The sequence below is a fragment of the Gouania willdenowi genome, unplaced genomic scaffold (genome assembly GCF_900634775.1).
Source record: "Gouania willdenowi unplaced genomic scaffold, fGouWil2.1 scaffold_119_arrow_ctg1, whole genome shotgun sequence".
Lineage (NCBI taxonomy): Eukaryota > Metazoa > Chordata > Actinopteri > Blenniiformes > Gobiesocidae > Gouania > Gouania willdenowi.
In genome coordinates, this window is record NW_021144867.1 from 798,771 (window position 1) to 819,880 (window position 21,110).

Here is a 21,110-nt window from a genome sequence, read left to right on the forward strand (position 1 = left end):
GTTGGATGAGCCTTTGTTTGAAATCCTGGTGGTGATTCTCCGTGTCGCTCACAGCTGAGTCTGTGCGTGGCGTCTGATCTCATCACGGTGGTGAACGTCGCCTCCTTTAGATGAGATGAGATGAAGCCTCGTCATCAGAGGAAACATCAGATAGAGGGTGAGTCACTGAGGGAGGGCAAGCGCACGTCACTGAGCATTTTCACAGCCATGCCACAGCGTGAGGACACACTGTGGGTTTGTCTCTCTGACCGATACACACACTGTACTTCAGCTGACATGATTCACACTGCAACAAATACTACTGAGGAATCAAAAGCGCTACATTTTCACAAAGATGTGCTTCAGTTTGCGTCTCGTACTCCGCATCACACAGATAAAAAAAAATCTCTGAAGACTACACAAAAAGACAACAAAAATGCACAATAGGACAGAAAAATTACACAAAAGTAAAGCAAAATAACTCCAAAAACTGAAATACAGAAAAGTACAACAAAAATATACAAAATGACAAAAATACACAAGTTAATCCAAACACATAAAATACACAAAAGTGACTCAAGACACGCAATGACAGAAAAGTACAACAAATATATATAGAATGACAGGTTATCCCAAAAGCACAGAAAAATACACAAAACGTACAAAGGAGTCAAATACACTCAATTAAAAACCCAAAAGGACAATGAATTTACACACAAGGACAACAAAAATAACTGGAAATATAAATTACACAAAAATGACTCAAACACACAATAAGACAAAATGACACAAGCTACTGTAATCCAAAAGCAAACAAAATTATAGAAATAAAATACACAAAAATGATTCAAACACACAAAATAACATAAAATACACAAATTTGCCTTTTTAAAACCCAAAAAGATGAAAATACACAAATGACTCATTGCTTTTTATTTTTATTTTGTGTATTTCTGTCAATTTTCTCTCCATTTTTTGCTACCCCTTTGTGTATTTCTCTTTTTCTTTGTGTATTCCTTGGATTTATTTTATGCATTTACTTTGGGGACCAGATGTGGGCCCTGGGCCTCAGGTTTCTTATGACTGTTGTAAATCATCATCATTAAAGATCACACACTGCGGCACTCCAACGCACATTTATAGTTTTGTTTTTTACAAAAGTAGATGATGGTGATTTGGTGTTTTTGGGTTTTTTTTTTTTTTTTTTTTTTTGTTTTTTTTAAGTTAACAAAAATCCTCCAGAATCATAAATTGTAGTTTAGTTCTCTCTGTTGGTTCTATTACTGGGATCAGGATGGAGATAAAGGTCTGTTTTAAAGCTTGTTTCTCTCCCAACAACAACAACAACAACAACATGGAAGCTCCAGGATACCAGCTCCTTCTAACTGCTGACTGAGACTGAGAAGGAGACTTTTGATCATTTTATTATTGATTTCAAACTTTGTTTATTGTTTTTAAACAATATTTCATGTTTTAAATTAAGCACATTAAATCAGTGTGTCTGTAATGTGCTTTACAAATTGGCTTCACCTAGTAGTACGTAAAAACATTACTAGTTGTCCAGTACTAGTTGACAATTCTGTGTTTATGGAAAGTCATTTGATCATAAATGTGATATCAACCATAGTTAATCTCTACTAGTGCATGAGTAGAAGTAAAAGTGTCACTAGTTAGCAATATATGCTAATGAGGGGCGGGGAAAGCCATCATTATGCTCTATAGTTTTTATTTTAATTTATAGTAGTTTTTTATGCAAAAAGTTGTATAAAAGGGAGTACTTGGATTCAAAAACAAGAGAAAAGGGGGTACTTGAGCCAAAAAAGTTTGAGAACCACTGCTTTAGGTCTACTAGTACTACTGGTGAATCTCTTGGCTTAAAACATCCTACTCATGTGATAATTTGAGTGTACTAATAGTACTATTAAAGAAAAAAGTGTTTTACTAGGAAGGTTTTGGATTTCAGGCCCAAAGTGTAATGAAACTATGATTATGAGGAATAGCCTACAAGGCAATCCAATTTATTCATGAGGTTTTAATTTGATTTGTTCATCTGTCAGAGATGGCTACAGTATTCAGCCTATCAGTATAGACCTTAGCAAAGCCTTGTAAAAATAATCCCCAAATAGCTCAATATTGACCACAAATAATATTTAATTCTGTCACTAATTGATGTTCATTCATCACAATCAAAAACATTTAGTTTTTAGATTATTTTTTAGTGATGCATGCATTAATAAAACAGGATAATAAAGCAATGATATCATTGGTTTTTGAAATGCTAAACAAATCCAAATCAGAAGCAGTGTCTAAACTATTGCATCCCTTGTTGCACGTCATGTTTGATAGTTCTGGTTTTGGTTCTGACAGAATGCAGGAAGTTGATCAGGGTCTCCAAAGGCTTGAAGAACCTTCATCAAACAAAGATGAGCTCTGGCTAGTCAGAGTTGGTGATCCTGAAAAGTTTTTATCAGACTGATCCAATCTGATGTTTTAAAAGTCTCAAAAGTAAAATGAATTATGATCATGGATTGAAAAAATAAAAGGATTACCAAATCCAGATCAGCTTTATCTGGATTAAACTTTTACATAAACAGGACCCAGATGCCTTCAAGAAACTAAGTGTTTTCTTAACAACTTGAGCCAATTTTTGCTTATTTTGTACCATTTTTCTGCAACCACACCAAACTTGCTATTGTGTATTTTAACCTATTTTCATCACTTTTTTTTTTTACATAATTTTGCTCCTTTTAATGCATTTTTGCTACATTACTCCCATTTCTAGTTGTCACTAGTTGTACTAGTTGACCTAATGCAAATTAAGGAATTAGGAAGGATTGGAACCAAATCCAGCTCCCTGATTGGTTGCAGTATTTTTCGAAAGCCAATGGCAAGCTTGAATTTACTTTCCCCGCCCTCTTACTAGCATACTAGTTCATTAGTGACACCTTTGGCTTCACTAGTAAAGCATACTTGCGCACTAACTATGGTTGATATCACTTCTATCACATTTATGCTCAAATGGCTTTCCATATGTGTAACTAGCAATACTAGTAAAGCTTTGAGTTTTTACGAGTAACCTTTTAAGTCTACTAGTAACAGAAAAAATTGTCTAGTTGAACCAAAAGCCTTTAGTAGGAAAACAAAATGTTTGTGTTAACTAGTTGGCCAACTACTAGTAAACAGATATAGATAACGTAGGAGGGATTAGAACCAAAACCAGCATCTGGATTTGTTGGAATATTTTGGAAAAGAAGCCAATAAGAAGTGAAAATGAGCTTTTCTCTGCCCCCAGGTTAGCATATGATTCTATTAGATCTAGAAGTACAAGTGCGACTTATTTTTGTTAGACTTGTAAAGTCGTTAGTTGACCAAACTTAAGTGCATGTGTTCCAGATAAATGTACTTGATTTCACTGACATCCAATGATTTTATTCCATCGTTTCATTTATGCTACTCCATGGTTTTCTCGCTGCATTAGCTCCAGATTTCCAGCTGGAATGAGTTCATGATAAAATTCAGTTACTTCTCACACACGCTCCGTCTTAGACCCTCGAAGACCCTCGTGATGGGCGGGACAAGGACACTTGAGGACGGTTTTTGATGAGAGCGATGGGTAACCGCTGTTGCCTTTTCTTTTTTTCTCCGGTCAAAGTGCTTTTTGTCTTCAAACTGTACAGTATTCACACACACACACAGTAGCATGCTAAAGGTCACAGTTACGTCTGAAAATAAATATTTCTAGTAATGAGGAAGTGCATTAGCTCCACGTGTCACATGGCGTCACAGTGGCGGATAAAGTCTGAGAGGAATCACAAGTTCTGTTTTAAAGGGATTCTCCAATGTCTATACAAGTTTGGCCTAAAATCTACTTATTAGTAGATCCATGTCTAACAAAACACATTATTTAGCAACATATTCATTTGATTAACTTTTAAATATGTGACTACAGTTTTAGAGCCTGTTCCTCCATCTTGAAATTATGTGATTGATTGATGTCACACGGCCCCACTGCCTGTAAACATCCCATTGTTTTCTATTGGAGTGAAGCATTCAGCCAGCTTTTTAGATCTGCGGTTTGGTAGTCGACAATGAAGCAGAGAAGAGTTCTCCCTTAAACAGTGCGCTGACACGCTCTGGTGGCTGAAGTTAGCGAATAATCACGGACTGTTGAAGGACTCCCACCCAAAAGGACTTCTGTCCTCAGGGTTTGTGTGTCTTCAACAGTCCCTGATTATCAGAGGTGAAAGTAATTGATTACAAGCACACGTTACTGTAATTGAATTGCTTTTGCTTGTACTTGTACTTTTTTAAGTACATTTTTAATCACTAATAATACTTGTTAAGTACGTTTGAAAAGAAGTAAAGTAATTTCTTACATTTCTACACCACAAGAGAGAGAGGATGATGATTAAATTCTCTGACCACATTTTTGACATATTTGCATCTTATGAAATTTTAATATTTGCATTTAAACATGGTAAAAGCAGCAGTATCATAATTAAATGTAAAATTTGCTTATCTTTCTAAGTTTATACATGAGATGTTTACTGTATACAGAGGGGGTGGAAATAACGAGTAACTTTTACATTGACTACTTTTTAATTGAGCTACTTTTTACTTGTACTTGAGTATTTTATGTATGACTTACTTGTACTAGTAATTTCAATCAAGTAACAGTACCTCTACTTCACTAGGACATATCAGTACTCTTTACACCTCTGGTGATTTACTCACTAACTTCAGCCACCAGAGCGTGTCAGTGCACTGTTTCAGGGAGAGTAAAGGTTCCTTAGGAGAGCTTTTCTTCTCTGCTTCATTGTGTACTCCCAAATCGCAGAGTTGGTAGTTGGAACTGAACCCCTGCAGTCACAACTGTTTTTATCCTCCCGACCTAAATATGGTGCATGACGATGTGTTTTGTTAGGCATAGATCTTTTAATAAGTACATTTCAAAGATTTTAGGCCAAACTTGTAAAAACAGTGGACAAACCTTTTAAGACACAAATGATGATGCCAGTTTTTCACTCAATGGATGATGTTGTGGTTGGTTCATATAGGGCTGAGACCAGGAGATTCTGCGTTAGCAGCTGTTAGCACGTGGTCGAGCTGCTCGGTACCTCGTAGGCTTCCATACAGCCGCTCCTCCACGCTCGTTGCCAGCTTGTCTGTCAGAGCACCATCGGCCTGGGACGCAACGTTCTGACTACTGTTGTTGTTCTTGTTGTCCACGCGTGGATCCGTGTGGTTCACGGTCGGGATGTTTGTGCTTTGTTCTGCGTTGGTTTCGTCACAAGGCGGGTCTCCTTCCGAGCCCTCGTCGTGCAGGTCCAGGCTCTCGGCTCGCTCTTTGGAGGCCTCCTCGCTCGCCTCCTCATCGGCAGCACTGGCAATGCGCGACAGTGTGCTGTGGTATCTGGTGTCCAGGGGATAGCCGGCACTGTCACCTCGCCTCAGGGGGGAAAACCTCTGCCTCTCCAAAGATGTGGGGGAGTACCTCCCTCCGGTGCTGGAGCCTGGGTCACTGTACTGCTTGTGTCTCTGCCACTGTTTCCGGAGGTGGACTCGGGATCGGTGCCTGGATCGGTACGGCGAGTCCTGCTGGTCGAACTGTGGGTCGTGACGAAGGAACTCGTTAAAAAGCGCGTCCGTCTTCTCGTCGATGCTGTAGTCACGACGGCGAAGACGGGGACAGTGTGGACTGGGCGGCTGTGGGACAGACTTGGTCAGAGGGGACGGCAGCTGGGTGGGGGTTTCTGGAGCTTTCTGCGGATGGAGCGACTTCAGAAGAAGTGGGCATGGCTCCTGGAGAGTCTTCTCCGTCATCTCGTCCTCCAGCTCCTCCTGGAACAGCCTGGCCTCCATGCTCTCACACACCGAGCCTTTCTTTCTGGAGCTAGTGAAGAACAGCCTGCGCTCGGACGCTGTCTTTCCCCGAGGAGCTCCGGGAGTCCCGAAGAGCCTCATGTCTTCAGGAGCTTTCGGCGGGGCTTCAATGGAGGCGTAGCCGCTGTCCATTTGCAGAAGCTTCCTGTTCACTCCTTCTCCTTCTCCTCCTGCTCCACCGCTCATCTCGCTGTCCACCGTCCCTCTGGTGGTGGGTGCCTCTCCCTCGCCGTTACCTTCAGGATCGTCGTCCAGGTCCTGGGACAAACAGCTGTCCAGGCCAGGCCGTCCTCCTCCTCCTCCTCCGCCCAGAGAAGAGACACTGTCGGCATCGCTGCGGATGGACTCCCTGTCGGTGCTGCTCTGGTCGGAGGAGACGTACTGCTCTAGGGATGCCCGCAGGCTCCAGATGTCTCTGTACAAAGAGGGAGGAGCTTCCAAACTCTCCTGACGAATCCCAAAAGAGCAAGACGAGCCCGAGTTTGTCCTACATCTGGCTTCGGCCCCCAGCACCAGCTCCTCTCCATCCTCCAGCTCAGTCTTCGTCCTCTCGTCTGCTTTGGGGTCTCCAGCTGCTCTCAGCAGGTTCTCAAACTGTTCCTGAAGAGCCGCCTCTTGCTCCGTCCCAAACAAACCGGACACGGATTCTGTGTTCTCATCCTCTGAGTCTGCTTTGAAGTCTCCTCCAGAGGTTCTCTGGTGTTCCTCCTCTGTTCCATTGACAGTGACCTCCCCCTGGGTCCCAGTGGGAAAACACGGATCGTCCTTTCCGATGCTGCCATTCATCTCCACCATGGCCTCCAGGTTCAATCTGCACAAAGCAACAAGCACACATTAATGAGTCATTCCTGGGATGAAACTACATGAGGATACGAAGCTGTTGAGATGTTTACCTGCTTAGGAAGACTGAGGAGGTCTCAGGATGGGACAAGGACTCTGCAGAGAGTGACTGCAAAAGAGGCGTCTGCGGGAAAGACTCTGAGGCGTCGTTCTGAGGAGACGAGTCACCCTCGGTGTGCTCGGTGGTCTCGCTTGCCGCTCTCTGCCTCTGGAAAGGTTTTCTCTTTGGAGATCCTGATGATGGTTTCAACACAATGCGTTATCGTCTGACTGTCTTCAGTTAATGTTTGGTGTTCATCGTGGAGCACACAAACCTTTAGCATCCAGGCTAGCCGCTCGATGGTTGCTGTCAAACTTCCACCGTCTGAAGTAAGGGGCGATGCCTTCCAGGCTGGCGTGACGTCGCAGTTTAGAGAGAAAATGAAGCACCGATGTCTGAGGCCCCGCCCCCACCCTGTCTGCATCGTTCCGGTCTCCACAAGCCTCCGTCTGACCAGGAGACAGAAGGAGGTGAGGAGATGTTAAGGAAGGAGCCCATATTAGATGTATAGGCTAATTATAGTTAATGCTAATGCCAGCTAATGCTAGTAACGTACCGTTTGGGAGCGTCTGCGCTGTGATTTGGTGACTGATGTGGACTTCCTTGGACTCTGGTCCAAGATGGTGGAGTGATGTCTGTCTCCAGGTAAACCTCCACTGAGACTCGTTCCCGTCCAATCATTGACTCTCCTCTCAGGGGGCTGGACAATAAAACAAGAGCAGCTGTTGATCTCTGTTGTTTGTTTTTTTACTTTAAGTCTGATCTGATTTCTGTGAAAATCAGAAAGGTTAAACTGGCTTTAGTTTGACCCAGTATGATCTTAGATGGACGGACCCAAGTAAATACATTCAATTGATTGGAGAAAAAGATCAATTTCAACATTATTGTGTCATTGTTTGCATTTCCACATGAAAATCACTTAATGTCAAGTACTGTAAAAAGTTACTTTGCTCTTTAAAACTCCAATTTTCTAATTTGTGAAAATTCTGTGGGATTATTTGTGAGAAAATCCAAGTCTGGCACGGAAGCTCTGGCAAACCTGATATGGCCCTCAAATCTTAAGTTTGACACACCTAGTGTAAATCTGTGCTTTTTTCTTGTATTTTTATTAACCTTTTATGTATTTTCTTTGTCCTTTTGAATGTTTCAGGAGATATCTTGTTAATTCTCGTGTATTTTTCTGAAAATGTGTACTTTTTTGCCATTTTTTCAAACTTACTCCGTATGTATTTTTTTGTCATTTTGAATGTTTTGTCATAAATTTTGTTTTTGTTTTCTCAGTTTTTCTGTAAATTTGCATGATTTGAGTCATTTTGCATGTATTTTTGTAATTTTGTATGTTTAGTTTTTTTGTCGTTAAGTATATTTTTCTAATATTTTTGATAAATTAAAAAAAAAATGTTTTTTGAGTTTCTTTGAGTTTTTTTGACACCTTTTGACTTGTTTCACTGGTATCAACATTTTACTTTGATATTTGCCATAAACTTTAATATGGATCGATATCAGTATCGGTTTTTCCAAGTTATTTTATCTTGAAAGGATCATGTTTATTTGTGGAATGATTTTAAATGAAAAAAATGAAGCTTTTTCTTGGTTTTAAATGTGATAAGTTCCTTATTAATTATGGGTTCTGTGGGAGAGTCTGACCTTGTAGATGGCGAGGGGCGGTTTGGGGGCGGAGCTCTGGCTGATGTTGACTGTGCTGCTGTCGGTGGAGTCGCACTCCATGATGGTGAGGATCTTCATGTCGCTGGGGGCCGGGGGCAGGTGGAGGTGGAGGTGGGTGAGCCGGGCCTTCTTCAGGTGGTGGAAGTCTCCTTCAGTCAGTGTGTACCTGAGGGGGGAGGAGTTAGAGCTGCTGATGGGGGTGGATTCTAACCACCTGAGCATCACCTGCGTCCTTTGTCCTGCGTCGTCCTGTCCTGCTCGTAAAGAGCCGACTCGTTGAAGGAAACTCTGCGTCCAATGGATCCGGTGCTGATGAAGCGTTCAGACTCAACATCCTGACGACTTGACGCCGACAGAGCGTCAGAATCATCCAGACGGATTGTGATCTCTGCGCAAAGAGAAGGAAATGTTAGAGGAATCATTTCCATCAGTGTAAATATGGATGAACTCTGACCTTGTGTGGGCTGAGAATCCTCAGCGTAGGTGGTGTTTGTTTTCTCAAGGTCATCACTGGCTCTGCAACAACAACAACAACATCCAATCAGCACGTTTGACCTTTGCCTCACTTCTGTCAATTTGTGTATTTTTTCCTAAATGTGTATGTGTTTTTTTTGTCATTTGGTATACTTTTCTGATATTTTTGTACTTTTTTAAAACTGCTTTAATCCTTTTATGTAATTGTTTTGTCACTTTGAATGTTTCAGAATTAATTTTGTTTATTTTAATTGTCGTTTTCTGTATATTTGTTCGTTTTTTTTGTCGGTTAGTATATTTTTGGGATCTTATTTTAGTGTTTGAGCCAATTTACTTATTTGTATGTTTTTGTATGTAGTGTATTTTTCTAATATTTTTGTACTTTTTTTGTAGTTTATGCATTTGTCACTTTTAATGTTTTGGAAGAGATTTCGTTTATTCATTTTTCTTTAAATTTGCATGGTTTTGAGCCATTTTGTATATCTTTACATCAATTTGTATGTTTTTTTTTTTGTTGTTTTTTTGTCGTTTAGTGTATTTTTCTGATAATTTTGTACGTTTTAATTATTACTTTTATTAACCTTTTATGTACTTTTTTGTCATTTAGAATATTTCGGGAGACATTTTCTTTTATCCTTTTGTGTATTTTTTTGTAGATCTGTAAATGTTTTTGTCTTTTAGTATTATTTTCTGTGTTTTCTATGTTACTAGTTGTTTTGTGTATTTCTTTTATCCTTTTGTGTATTTTTCTGGAAATTTGCATCGAGTTTGATTCATTTTGCAAATTTTTGTGTCGCTTCGTATGTTTTTTTTTTGTGTATTTTTCTGATTTTTTTTTATTTTTGTTAACCTTTTATGTATTTTTGAATGTTTTGGGAGAGATATTTTTGTTATCCTTTTCTGTAAAGTTTGTCATTTACTGTATTTTTCTGATATTTTCACAGTTATTTTTGTATTTTTATGAAGCTTTTATGTATTTTGTACATTTGCAAAGTTTTTGAGCCATTTTGTGTATTTATACTTTTTTGTTTGTTTTTTAGTCATTTAGTATATTTAGCTGACATTTTTTTTTAATTATATGATCCTTATTATGTATTTTTTTACTGTATTTTCTATTAGTTTGTGAGTTTTTTGGAGTCAGCACTAACCTAGAGTAGCGACGTCCACCCATGCAGCAGCGGTGACAGAAGAGCAGCAGCAGAGAGAGCAGCACCAGAGTTCCACCAGCAAACACACTGAGCAGCACCAGAAGCAACACATAGTTCTCCACCTGACCAGCTGACACTGGCACATCCTGATCATACAAGACAAGATAAGACAACATTAATATAATACTATGTAATTAAACAGGATTACATAGAGAATCACACACACAATGTATTATTTCCATTTTATTATAAATACCAATACTTAAAAGTGGGCGTGTCGATCAACTGCTCGTAATCAGCAAATGCAGTCATAGCGTTTTAAAGCCACAGTGGGATTAAAAAAAAAAGAAAAGTCTAAATTTATGAGAAAAAAAACCCTGAAAATAATGAAAATAAAGTCCTGTCACTAAGTCATAATATTACAATAAACTTTATAATAAATACCAACACATTACGTAGATGTGTAATTAAAACACTAGTTATATTAAGCCCAATAAAATAATTACCAAATATAATCATCTTGCGTTTTCAGTTGTGATCAGATTTGTACGATGGCGTTTTAAAGCCACAGTGAAAAAAAGGAGGAAAAAGTCTAAATTTATGGGGAGAAAACTCTGAATATTATGAGAATAAAGTCCCACAAGAAAAAAAGTCAGAATATTACAATTAAAAGTAATTTTATGAAGAAGAAAAAACCCCAATTTATTATGCAAATAAAGTCATATTACATGCATATAATATGTACCAATAAAAATAGAGAATAACAACGAAGACATTCAACTAAACAGGATTACGCAGATAATTACACACAATATTTTCATATAAATATCAATACTTTAAAGTCATTAAAAAGTAGTTATATTGAGACAGATAAAAGAATCACCAAATATATTCATCTCGCATTTTCAATTGAGATCAAATTTGTTTGAAAGCGTTTTAAGGCTGCAGTGAAAAAAAAGAAAAGTCTGAATGTATGACAATTACAATTTATTACAATTCAAAAGTTGTAATTTTAGGAGAGAAAAAGAACAGCTCATTATGAGAAATAAATCATAATATTAGCATGTTAGTCCTAATCTTATGTGGTGGCTTCTTCCTCATAATGAATGTTACTTCCCGTGTGGTGAACAGTTACTGTATTAATAAAGTTTAAAAGTAAAGTTATACATTTTTAATCTAACTCCAACTGCTGTTTACAGTTTTAACTTCATTTATTTTTAGTTTAAAAACATTAGAGTGAACTGTTTTCCTAAATCTTTCATGTTACAAAACAAATAAATAAATAAAAACAGAAAACTACAAATGTATCTTAAATCAAAACAGAAAAATTGTAAAACAAAACGTAAAATATAAGACATTTAAAGCATTTTAATCAACTGATGATGTTAATCTACGAACAGACAAGGGAGAGCCATAGACTGTAAACAGCCAATGGGAGGACAGATAGTCAGAAGTAGCCAATCGGGAGAGGGGCGGGGCTTAGAGCTTCTCCAGCACCTTAAATTATAATTAAAGTAGTAAATCTTCTTCTAAATCATCCGTTAATATCTTTTAAATGTGTGTGAGTCAGTAGTTAGTTTTTTTAAATTGTATATTATGTGGCAGAAGTTATTGTTGCGTTGTATTTTTAACAGTGACGTCACGCCAAGCCAAGCAGTGATTGGTCCTTTATGTAGAAAAAACCCGGAAGTGCGGAGTATCTGCTCGGTCCTGTTTTTACCCTAAATTTATAAAATAAAGACATTAAACAAACTAATATAGATGTGAGTGTTAAATGTATGGATTGTATTGATCAGGATCAAAGTGAGGAAAGGTCAACATCAAGTCCAACCGTGAGTGACATGTGTGTGTGTGAGAATTAGTTCCTCTGAGGTTCTGACGCCGTCAACATCTCATGTTTCTCTTCATATCGCATAAATCTTTCGCCTTTTACTAAAGATTTCCGTGGAGAGGAACAACATGAGCAATTGATAATTTTTTGATGCCCTGCTAATGTGGGGCTTCCTGTTTCTGTCAAAATAAAACAAAATGCAAAATTCTGCAATAAATACCTTAGTGTCTGAATATATGAACAGTAGGAAAATTATTAAGTCGTGGACTGTTAAGGTGTAATGATACCTTTATTTCTAAAACCATTAAATGAATGAAGTTTTAAACTTTAAACAACAATCAATAATATTCTGAGGGGATTTTTTTTTATGTATTTATATTAGTGGAATACACTTGTGATGTGTGTAATTGTTATATTACAGAAATACATTTATGGTGTTCTGTAATATGAATAAATAAACTTCTAATATGAAATTAATATTATGAGGGAAAATTTGTAGAAACATCTGGGGGTAGTTTATTTTTATTATTAGAAGAATAAACTTCTATAATTTAATATTTTGAGGGGAAAAGTAATATTACAAGAATAAAGTTGTAACATTCGAGGATGGAGTTGTAATATTTAATATTCTGAGGGGGAAATAAACACGTAAAAGTACCAGAATAAAGATGTAATATTGTGAGAAGAAAGTTGTGAAATTACAATTTGCAATATTCTGAGGGGAATAAATGTAAAATTACGAGAATAAAGTTGTAATATTTTATAATATGAGGGGGTTAAACATTTAATATTGGAAAAATTCAGTTATAAAATTCTGGGGAAATAAACTCTAAATGTTATAATAATAATAAAGTCGTGATTAGAGAAAAAAAAAGGAAAGAAAGAAAAAAAAAAGCTTCATTATGGAAATAAACAATGACAGAACAGAAAACACATCTTTTTTTTAATTTTATTTATTTATTTTGTTGCTCGGGACTTATTTGAATTTATTATATGTTATATATATATATATATATATATATATATATATATATATATATATATATATATATATATAATATTGGAGGGGGTTTCTCTTAAACTTACAACTTTTTTTGTAATATTCTGACTTTTTTCATGGGACTTTATTCTCATAATACGTGTTTTTCCTTGTAAATTCAAACCTTATTCTCAACGTGAACATAAAAATGATGTTTGTTTTTTTTTACATCTGTATCATACATGTGTTTATTATTAACCGATGTTACTCTTGGTTTACACTAAAATAATATGCAGAACAATTTAATCAAGTTAATTACACTTTCAATACAATGTATTTTTATTGCACCGTCTCTCGACTCCATAAATGTTTGTTAAAATTTTTTGACAGTGACAGGAAGACATTTTTCCCCCCTCAGAATATTATACATGTATTTCTGTAATATTAAAAGTTTGTCACATTAATATTAAATTTAAAATAAAATCCCCTCAGGATATCACTAATTAATTGTTGATTAGAGTTCCAATTGCCTTATTTTCGCAATGTTAAATCTATATGTAATATAACATTTTTGCTGCTTATTAAAATGACGTGTTCCTGCTATCTAAAGAGTTCGATTATATCATTTTATTTTGACAGTAACAGGAAGCCCCACGTTGGCAGGGCATCAAAAAATTGTCAGATACTCATGTTGTTCCTCTCCACGGAAATCTTTAGTAAAAGGCGAAAGATTTATTCGATCTGAAGAGAAACATGAGATGTTGCTGGTTATATAAACCTCAGTAGATCTCATTCTCTCACACACACACGTCACTCACGGTTGGACTCACGGACTCAATGTTGACGGTTTCTCACTTTGATCCTGATCAACACAACTCATACATTTAACACTCACATCTATATTAGTTTGTTTAATGTTTTTATTTTATAAAGTTAGGAGGAAAAACACGATCAGGCGTCTCCTCCTCACTTCCGGGTTTCTTACCCTCTCCTCTTCCAATTGGCTACTTCTGACTATCTGTCCTCCCATTGGCTGTTTACAGAGCGTGAGTAAACTCATTCATTTCTATCAGTGCTGCTGTGGAAAAAGGAATAAATGCAGCTTGGTTTGAAAGATGTGAAATAAATGAAGTGATTTAAATGAGTTTTAGTCAAAATTTGTAACTTTTTGGCGTTTTGTTTAAGAATTGTGTGAACACTTAAATTGGGGAATTTTTATTGAAGTATAAATATGTGTCGATGTGGATGGTTTCATGATTTTTGATCTGAGTCATTTGTAGATTATTATTATTATTATTATTATTATTATTATTATTATTATTATTATTATTATTATTATTATTAATAATAATAATAATTTTAATTATTTCATTTAGTTACATCAAGTCGACACAAACCGACTACAAAAACACAGAAAAATATTAACAACGACACAAAAATACACTAAATTGACTCCTAAACCACAAAATCACAGTAACTCAAAAAACACACAGATTGTAAAATACAATCTATATAAAAGACAAAAACAAAACACACAAAATGACAGAAAAAAAATATATAACAACAACAGAAATACATAAAATAACAGAAAAATACACAAAATGTACGGCAAAAACACAGAAATCGACAGCAAAAATACGGGAAAAAATATATAAAGAAACAAAAATACAACTCTAAAAACACAAAATCACAACAAAATGCACAAAATGACAGATAAATAGAAAAAATAGAAATACACAAATTTACTCAAAGCTACACTGAAAAACAAGAGATTTACTCCAAAAACACACAATTCAACTACAAAAACACATAAATTATAATTAAAGACACAAAATGACAGAAACAAAATATATAACAATGACAGAAATACATAAAATGACTGGAAAATACACAACATTTACAGGAAAAACACACATATCGTCAGCGAAAACATGGAAAAATATGAATATAGACACAAAATTACACAAAATTGACTCCTAAAACACAATATGCCAGAAATAAATACACAAAATTTACTGCAAAAACATAAGAATGATAGAAAAATATACCAAACGACACCAAAAACACAAAATCAGAACAAAAACACAAAATTCAATTAAAAACAACAACAAAACACACAAAATGACAGAAAAACAGACAAAATGACAATAGAAATGCAAAAATTTACTCCAAAAAACACACATGCCGACAGCGAAAACATAGAAAAATATAACTAAAGACACAAAAATACACAAAATTGAGTCCTAAAACACAAAATAGTCACAATAATTACACAGTGAGACACATGTTTATATATCTCAGCTGTGTTTTTCACCTGCTGAGGATGATTAATCGTTCTTTCTTTGAGTTCTGCATCAGTGATGAACCTCTTTGTCATATTAATCATTGCTGTGATATATAGTGAGAGGAACTATTTGTTACCCTGACACACACACACACACACACTGCTACATTCCCACAGAAACAATGTGAATAACTGTGCTCTGATTACAGCTCTCAGTCTCCATCTCAGCTCACTGAGCGGTTCAGGGATGTTAATCCAAACGTCAGCGAACACTTAATTCAATTTTCAAGCTCCTCTCAATGAGGGGAAAACAGGCTAAATACGGACTTTGGAGGAGGAGGAAGATGATGATGATGATGAGCAATCCCAGCACAGCATCTTTTTCCTCCAAAGATTTTTCCAAAGAGGATGAAAGTGTTCAAAGGAACAAATGAATCCACAAAAAAAAAGCCTTTTACACAAAACATATTTTAATAGTTTGGATGTTACACTAATTTTGTGTAACTAACATTGGGGCCAACTGGGGGCCCCAAAATAAATACACAAAATAACACCAAAACACACAAACTGACAGGAAAATATGCAGAAAAGGACATCGATTTGCACAAAAGATACATAGAAGACATTGAAATTACATATCGTTGACGCAAAAATAATAAAAATGTACAAAAATGCATAAGGACTCCAAAAAAAACCTACAAAATTACTGAAAATACACAAAGTTACTACAAAAGTATACTAAAAGACATTAAAAACACACAAAACTGCAACAGAAATACATAAAACGACAATCACTCTAAAAACAGACAAAAGACAACTATGAATTTATTAACACATTTAATTACAAAACAGTTTTAAAAACACAAAAAACTGCTATAGAATAGCAAAAGGGCTCAAAAAAAACAGACAAAATTACAGAGACAACAAAAATACACAATAATACAACAAAGACACACAAAAGACTATGAATACATGACAGCAAAAATAACACAAAAAATTACAAAATGCTTACAAAAAACTGCAAAAAAGGAAAAGAACTCCAAGAAACATACAAAACAGAAATGTATGTGGCACTAGAACAGACTCACTAAAGCTTTCGCTGAATGTGTGTAACTGTGTAACTTAATCACATCGTCTGTTTTTACAAGCTCAGCAAAACAGCAACGCCTCAGGCTCCTCCATCTATAACACACTCCACAGTGAGCAACTAGTGGCAACACACTCCACAGAGAGCAACTAGTGGCAACACACTCCACAACAGCATCTTCACATAAACACACATCCTTCTACATAGGACCAAAAGCAAACACACAAAATGACCCCAAAAACACACAAAGTGACAGAACAATACTTTTTTTTTTTTTACAAAAAAATAGATGAAATACCCAGCAAAAATACACAAAATGACTAAAAAACTGACAAAATTAAAGACAAATACACAAAAGGAAATCAATCATAAAGTAAAACAAAAATACACAAAATGACTCAAAAAAACACACAAAACAACAACAAAAACATGCAAAATGAAAATCAAATACACAACAAAACACAGAAAATTAGTGCAAAAGCACACATGAAAACTAAAATACACAAAATGATAGAAAAATATACAAAAATGACCCAATATGACAACAAAAATGGACAAAACAGAAGATGACAATAAAAATACACAAACTGACCGGAAAATGTACAAAAATACAACAAACTGACTCAAAAAGTACACAAAACACCACAAAAACATGCTAAATGATAGAAAAATGTACAATAAAAATGCACAAACTACAAGGAAAATATACAAAATTACATGAAAAATACACAAAATGACTCCAAAAACATGCAAAATTACTGCAAAAGCACACGAGAAAACTAAAATATACAAAATGATAAAAGAAATGTACAAAAATTACTCAAAAAACAGGAGATGACAATACAAATACACAACCTACAAAACAAATATACAAAATTACGTGTGTGTGTGTGTGTGTGTGTGTGTGTGTCAGTACTCACAGTGGTGCTCTCTGTCAGGCTGCTCAGAGCAGGCAGATCATTGCTCATGGTCCACGTCTGAGGGAGGATTCCTGCAGAGAGGAGAACGTTCACAAATTCTTTCTTGCAACTGGAGCCCACATGCGGCCCTCCATCTAATTTTGCGCGGCCCCTTAAAGTAAACACACGATATGACAAAAAAATACACAAAATTTACCCTAAAACACTCAAGACGACAATAAAAATGCAGATGAATATACAAAACAACAACCGAAACACACAAAATGTACTGCAAAAACACACAAGTCAAATTAAAAAACAACACGCATTAAGTCGAAAAACACACAGAATGACAGAAAAGTATACAAAACGACACCAAAAACACAAAAATAACACTTAAACATAAAAGACAACAAAATGCACAAAATGACAGAAGAAAAATATATAACAGCAAAAATACATAAATTGACAAAATTTACTGCAAAAACACACAAGTTGACTACAAACATACCGTGTTTTTCGGACTTTAAGGCGCACCGGATTATAAGGCGCACTATCAATGAATGGATTTGACTGGGTCTATTTTCATATATAAGGCGCACCGGTTTGTTATTATTATTATTATTATTATTATTATTATTATTATTATTATTATTATTATTAAGACACATTAAGCGAAACAAAATAGTCAGATAAGTCAAACTTTATTCAACTCATTAACAATAATTCTCAACATTGTTCAGGTTTAACACATAAAATATAGAACATTACACTCACTTTATCAGTTCAGTACAGGTACATATCACTCCACGAGGCGTCTGACTACGGTAGCCCTGAAGCGCCAAAAATCCATCAAGCAGTGCAGCTTCATAGTTTACCAAAGTTGTGCTAAAACATTTTGACATATTTATTTCACACATAAGGCGCACCTGATAATAAGGCGCACTGTCGATTTTTGAGAAAATGAAAGGATTTTAAGTGCGCCTTATAGTCCGGTAAATATAAATGACGACACAAAAATGACTCCTAAAACCCAAAATCACAAAAAACAACAAACATTGACTAAAAAAACCCACACGAAATTAGAGAAAAATCGCAGCAGAAACACACAGAATGACAGACAAAGATGCAAAATGACCACAAAAACACAAAGAATGACAACAGAAACACACAGATTTACTCAAAAAACATACAAAATGACAGAAAAAATGTATGAAATTATACCAAAAAGACTAAATGGAAAAGATTCACTCCAATAACATATAAAAAAAAAAACAACAAATGTATGACAAAATGCGAGGGAAACACATGAAAACAACAAAATATATATGTATATATGAAAAGCTCTTTGGCCCCCATGTTAGTGGCCCCTGCAGTGATAGATCTGATGTAGTTTGTGTAACATATCATTAAAACACTGCTTTACCTTCAATGATTATTGTAATAATGATCTTTCCTTAAATCACCGTAAGGCTCATCTACAGTATACGACAAGCTGTCAAAACACATCTGCTGTGTGTGTGTGTGTGTGTGTGTGTGTGTGTGTGTGTTTACAGTGAGAGCAGATTGTGTAACATGGCTCCATAGACACTGCGACTCATGAGAATCAGATTTTATGTAACAGCTCAAGGTAACACACACACACACACAAACACACACACACACACACAAAAACACACACACACACACACCCTTCAACCTTCTTAGTATTTATTTAAAACATGTTTATCTTTTATATATTTTCTGTCATGAAGCACTAATTGTGTCAGTGAAATCAGAGGGTGTGTTCCATAAAGGGGGGGGGGGGGGGTCTCCATCATAAATAAGTGTGTGGGGGTTGGGGGGTGGGGGGAGGGGGAGAAACCCTTTCCTCACATCGATCAGCACCAGCTGCTTCTAAAGCTGTTGGAATGAATGTGATCGATCACATTTCACTGATCAATAACTCTTGATATCACACTCACAGAATGGTGGAACATTGAATGATTTTATTCTAAGGAATTTGAAGAATTTTTGTTGAATTTTGTTTGTTTAAGTCGACCAAATGTTTGTTTATTTCAGAGCACGACTTTAGGAAAACAGTCCATGTTTATGGACAATTTAGTGTTTTTGTTTCCTTGTCATTTTCTTTTCTTTTTTTTTTTTTTTGGTGTGTTTTCTTTTTCTCATATTGTGTGTATTTTGAGTCAGTTTGTGTTGATTTTGAGTGTATTGTAAATTCCTTTGTTATTGTGTATATTTTTCTCACATTTTGTGTTTTTTGTTGTTGTTTTGTAAATGTCTTCATTATTCTGCAAATTTTTTCTCTCAATTTACGTTTTTTTTTTTGTCATTTTGTGTTTTTTTATTGTCATTTTGTGCAGCTATTCGTTATATTTGATGTTTATTGTTGTTTATTGTGTGTTATGAGTCATCTTTTGTGCTTTTTTTTTTTTAAATGTTAGTTTTCATTGACTGATTATTAATCAATGGGGCTGATTGATAAATATTCAGTTCATTATTTACTGAGTTCAAACACTGCAGAGTGGATTTAGGCGTGTGTGTGTGTGTCATCTTCTCACGACACACACGCACGCACACACACACACACACACACACACACACACACGCACACACACACACACGCACGCACACACACACACACACACACACACACACACACACGCACACACACACACACACACACACACACACACACACACACACACACACACACACACACACACACACACACACACACGGGGAGGAGGGGGATCATAACACCGGGATGTGAATGATGATGATGATGATGATGATGATGATGATGATCCAGATGTGCACTCATGTCTTACAGTTCTACGCAGCTGTTAATGGAGTTCAGTTCTCAGCCGGAGGAGGAGTTGAGCATCTTCATCCTCATCTTCATCCTCCGTCAGTCACGGTCGTCCCTGCGGGCAATAAACCACCCATTGAAACGTCGCATGCCGATGAACGTCCACCGTCTCGCGCTGACTCTCACCTCCACGTGTTACGTAATAAGGAGCAGCGCGTGCAGAGCTGTACCTGAGCCTCTGTCCACCACCACATGCTGTAGATCAGTCTAGAGTTATGAATGAAACCCACACGCCCACCGCCCCGCTACAGAGGCACCACGTGATGATGATGATGGTGATGGTGATAATGGTGATGATGGTGATGGTGATGGTGATGGTGATGATGATGATGATGGAGGAGGAGGAGGAAGAGGAGCGTCTCCATTCACAGAACTGGGTCTGTTTCACTGGATCCAGTGGGAGCTGATGTGGTTGCGCTTGTGATTGGTTGTTGTTGTTTTTTAGGTCGTGATCAATAATGTTCAGTGAAATTCTGGGTTTGATTCTGATTCTGCGCAGATGGAGAATTCTGTAAAGGCTCGTGCAGTTCCACACCTCAACCACGCGGTGTCAGTGTTGCTCTGTTGTTCTCATTCATCGTGATTTTGATCAAATGTCTTTAAATACAAGCTTTTCTTTCATTAGATATGTTTTTATTTTCTTTTGTAAACAGTAAATCTGTTTCATGTGTAAAACTATGACTTGCATTTCATTTAAAGTCCTTGGTTTTAAAGATGCAAATTAATATTTTAATTGTAATTTGATTTATTTGTAATAATTTTCAGCCACATTGTATATTTCTCTCTCTCTTTCTTTCTTTTTTTTTTTTTACTTTTTTTGTTTAATCATTTTTGTGGCCACTTTTTTGTAATTTTATTTACTTTGTGTGTGTTTTTGGAGTCATTTTTGTTACTTTATATATATATTTAACTTATTTTTGCTGTAATTTTATGTGTTTTTGTCTTATCTTGAGTGTTTTGTTGGCATTCTGTTAAATATTTTGAGTACTTTTTTGTCATTTGTGTGTTTTTCTGTTATTTTGCGTGTATTTGTAGTAATATTGTGTGGTTGTTCTTTTGTGTATATTTGTGGTTTTTTGCTGTTGTTTTGTGTGTTTTTCTGTCATTTTGTTCATTATTTGTAGTA

General features: G+C 36.1%; 1 protein-coding gene, 1 long non-coding RNA gene and 2 other non-coding genes across 4 annotated transcripts; 2 read left to right on the forward strand and 2 right to left on the reverse strand.

Moving 5' to 3' along the window:
* Positions 1-4,688: 4,688 nt before the first annotated feature.
* LOC114458422 (voltage-dependent calcium channel beta subunit-associated regulatory protein-like) lies at positions 4,689-20,256 on the reverse strand. Its single transcript, XM_028440787.1, has 11 exons — positions 20,111-20,256; positions 19,944-20,039; positions 17,134-17,204; positions 10,033-10,178; positions 8,865-8,926; positions 8,636-8,798; positions 8,390-8,576; positions 7,299-7,442; positions 7,017-7,191; positions 6,756-6,936; positions 4,689-6,673 (listed from the first exon to the last, which is right to left on the reverse strand). The coding sequence occupies exons 3-11, from the start codon at positions 17,179-17,181 to the stop codon at positions 5,029-5,031; spliced, it is 2,751 nt and encodes a 916-aa protein (XP_028296588.1). The 5' UTR covers positions 17,182-17,204; positions 19,944-20,039; positions 20,111-20,256; the 3' UTR covers positions 4,689-5,028.
* Positions 11,922-12,034, forward strand: LOC114458482 (U5 spliceosomal RNA). Its single transcript, XR_003673043.1, has one exon. It is a non-coding gene; the product is annotated as a U5 spliceosomal RNA (small nuclear RNA).
* LOC114458483 (U5 spliceosomal RNA) lies at positions 13,490-13,602 on the reverse strand. Its single transcript, XR_003673044.1, has one exon. It is a non-coding gene; the product is annotated as a U5 spliceosomal RNA (small nuclear RNA).
* Positions 13,775-20,529, forward strand: LOC114458425 (uncharacterized). The gene is made up of 3 exons (XR_003673038.1): positions 13,775-13,888; positions 18,669-18,742; positions 19,946-20,529. It is a non-coding gene; the product is annotated as an uncharacterized LOC114458425 (long non-coding RNA).
* The last annotated feature ends 581 nt before the right edge of the window (positions 20,530-21,110 follow it).

Coding starts and splice junctions, on each gene's coding strand:
- LOC114458422 (XM_028440787.1), bottom strand. CDS start 17,181: ATGAGCAATGATCTGCCTGCTCTGAGCAGCCTGACAGAGAGCACCACT. Junction 7,192..7,298: donor AGCGCAGACGCTCCCAAACG/GTACGTTACTAG, acceptor TCTCCTGGTCAG/ACGGAGGCTTGTGGAGACCG. Junction 6,674..6,755: donor TCCTCAGTCTTCCTAAGCAG/GTAAACATCTCA, acceptor TGCTTTGTGCAG/ATTGAACCTGGAGGCCATGG.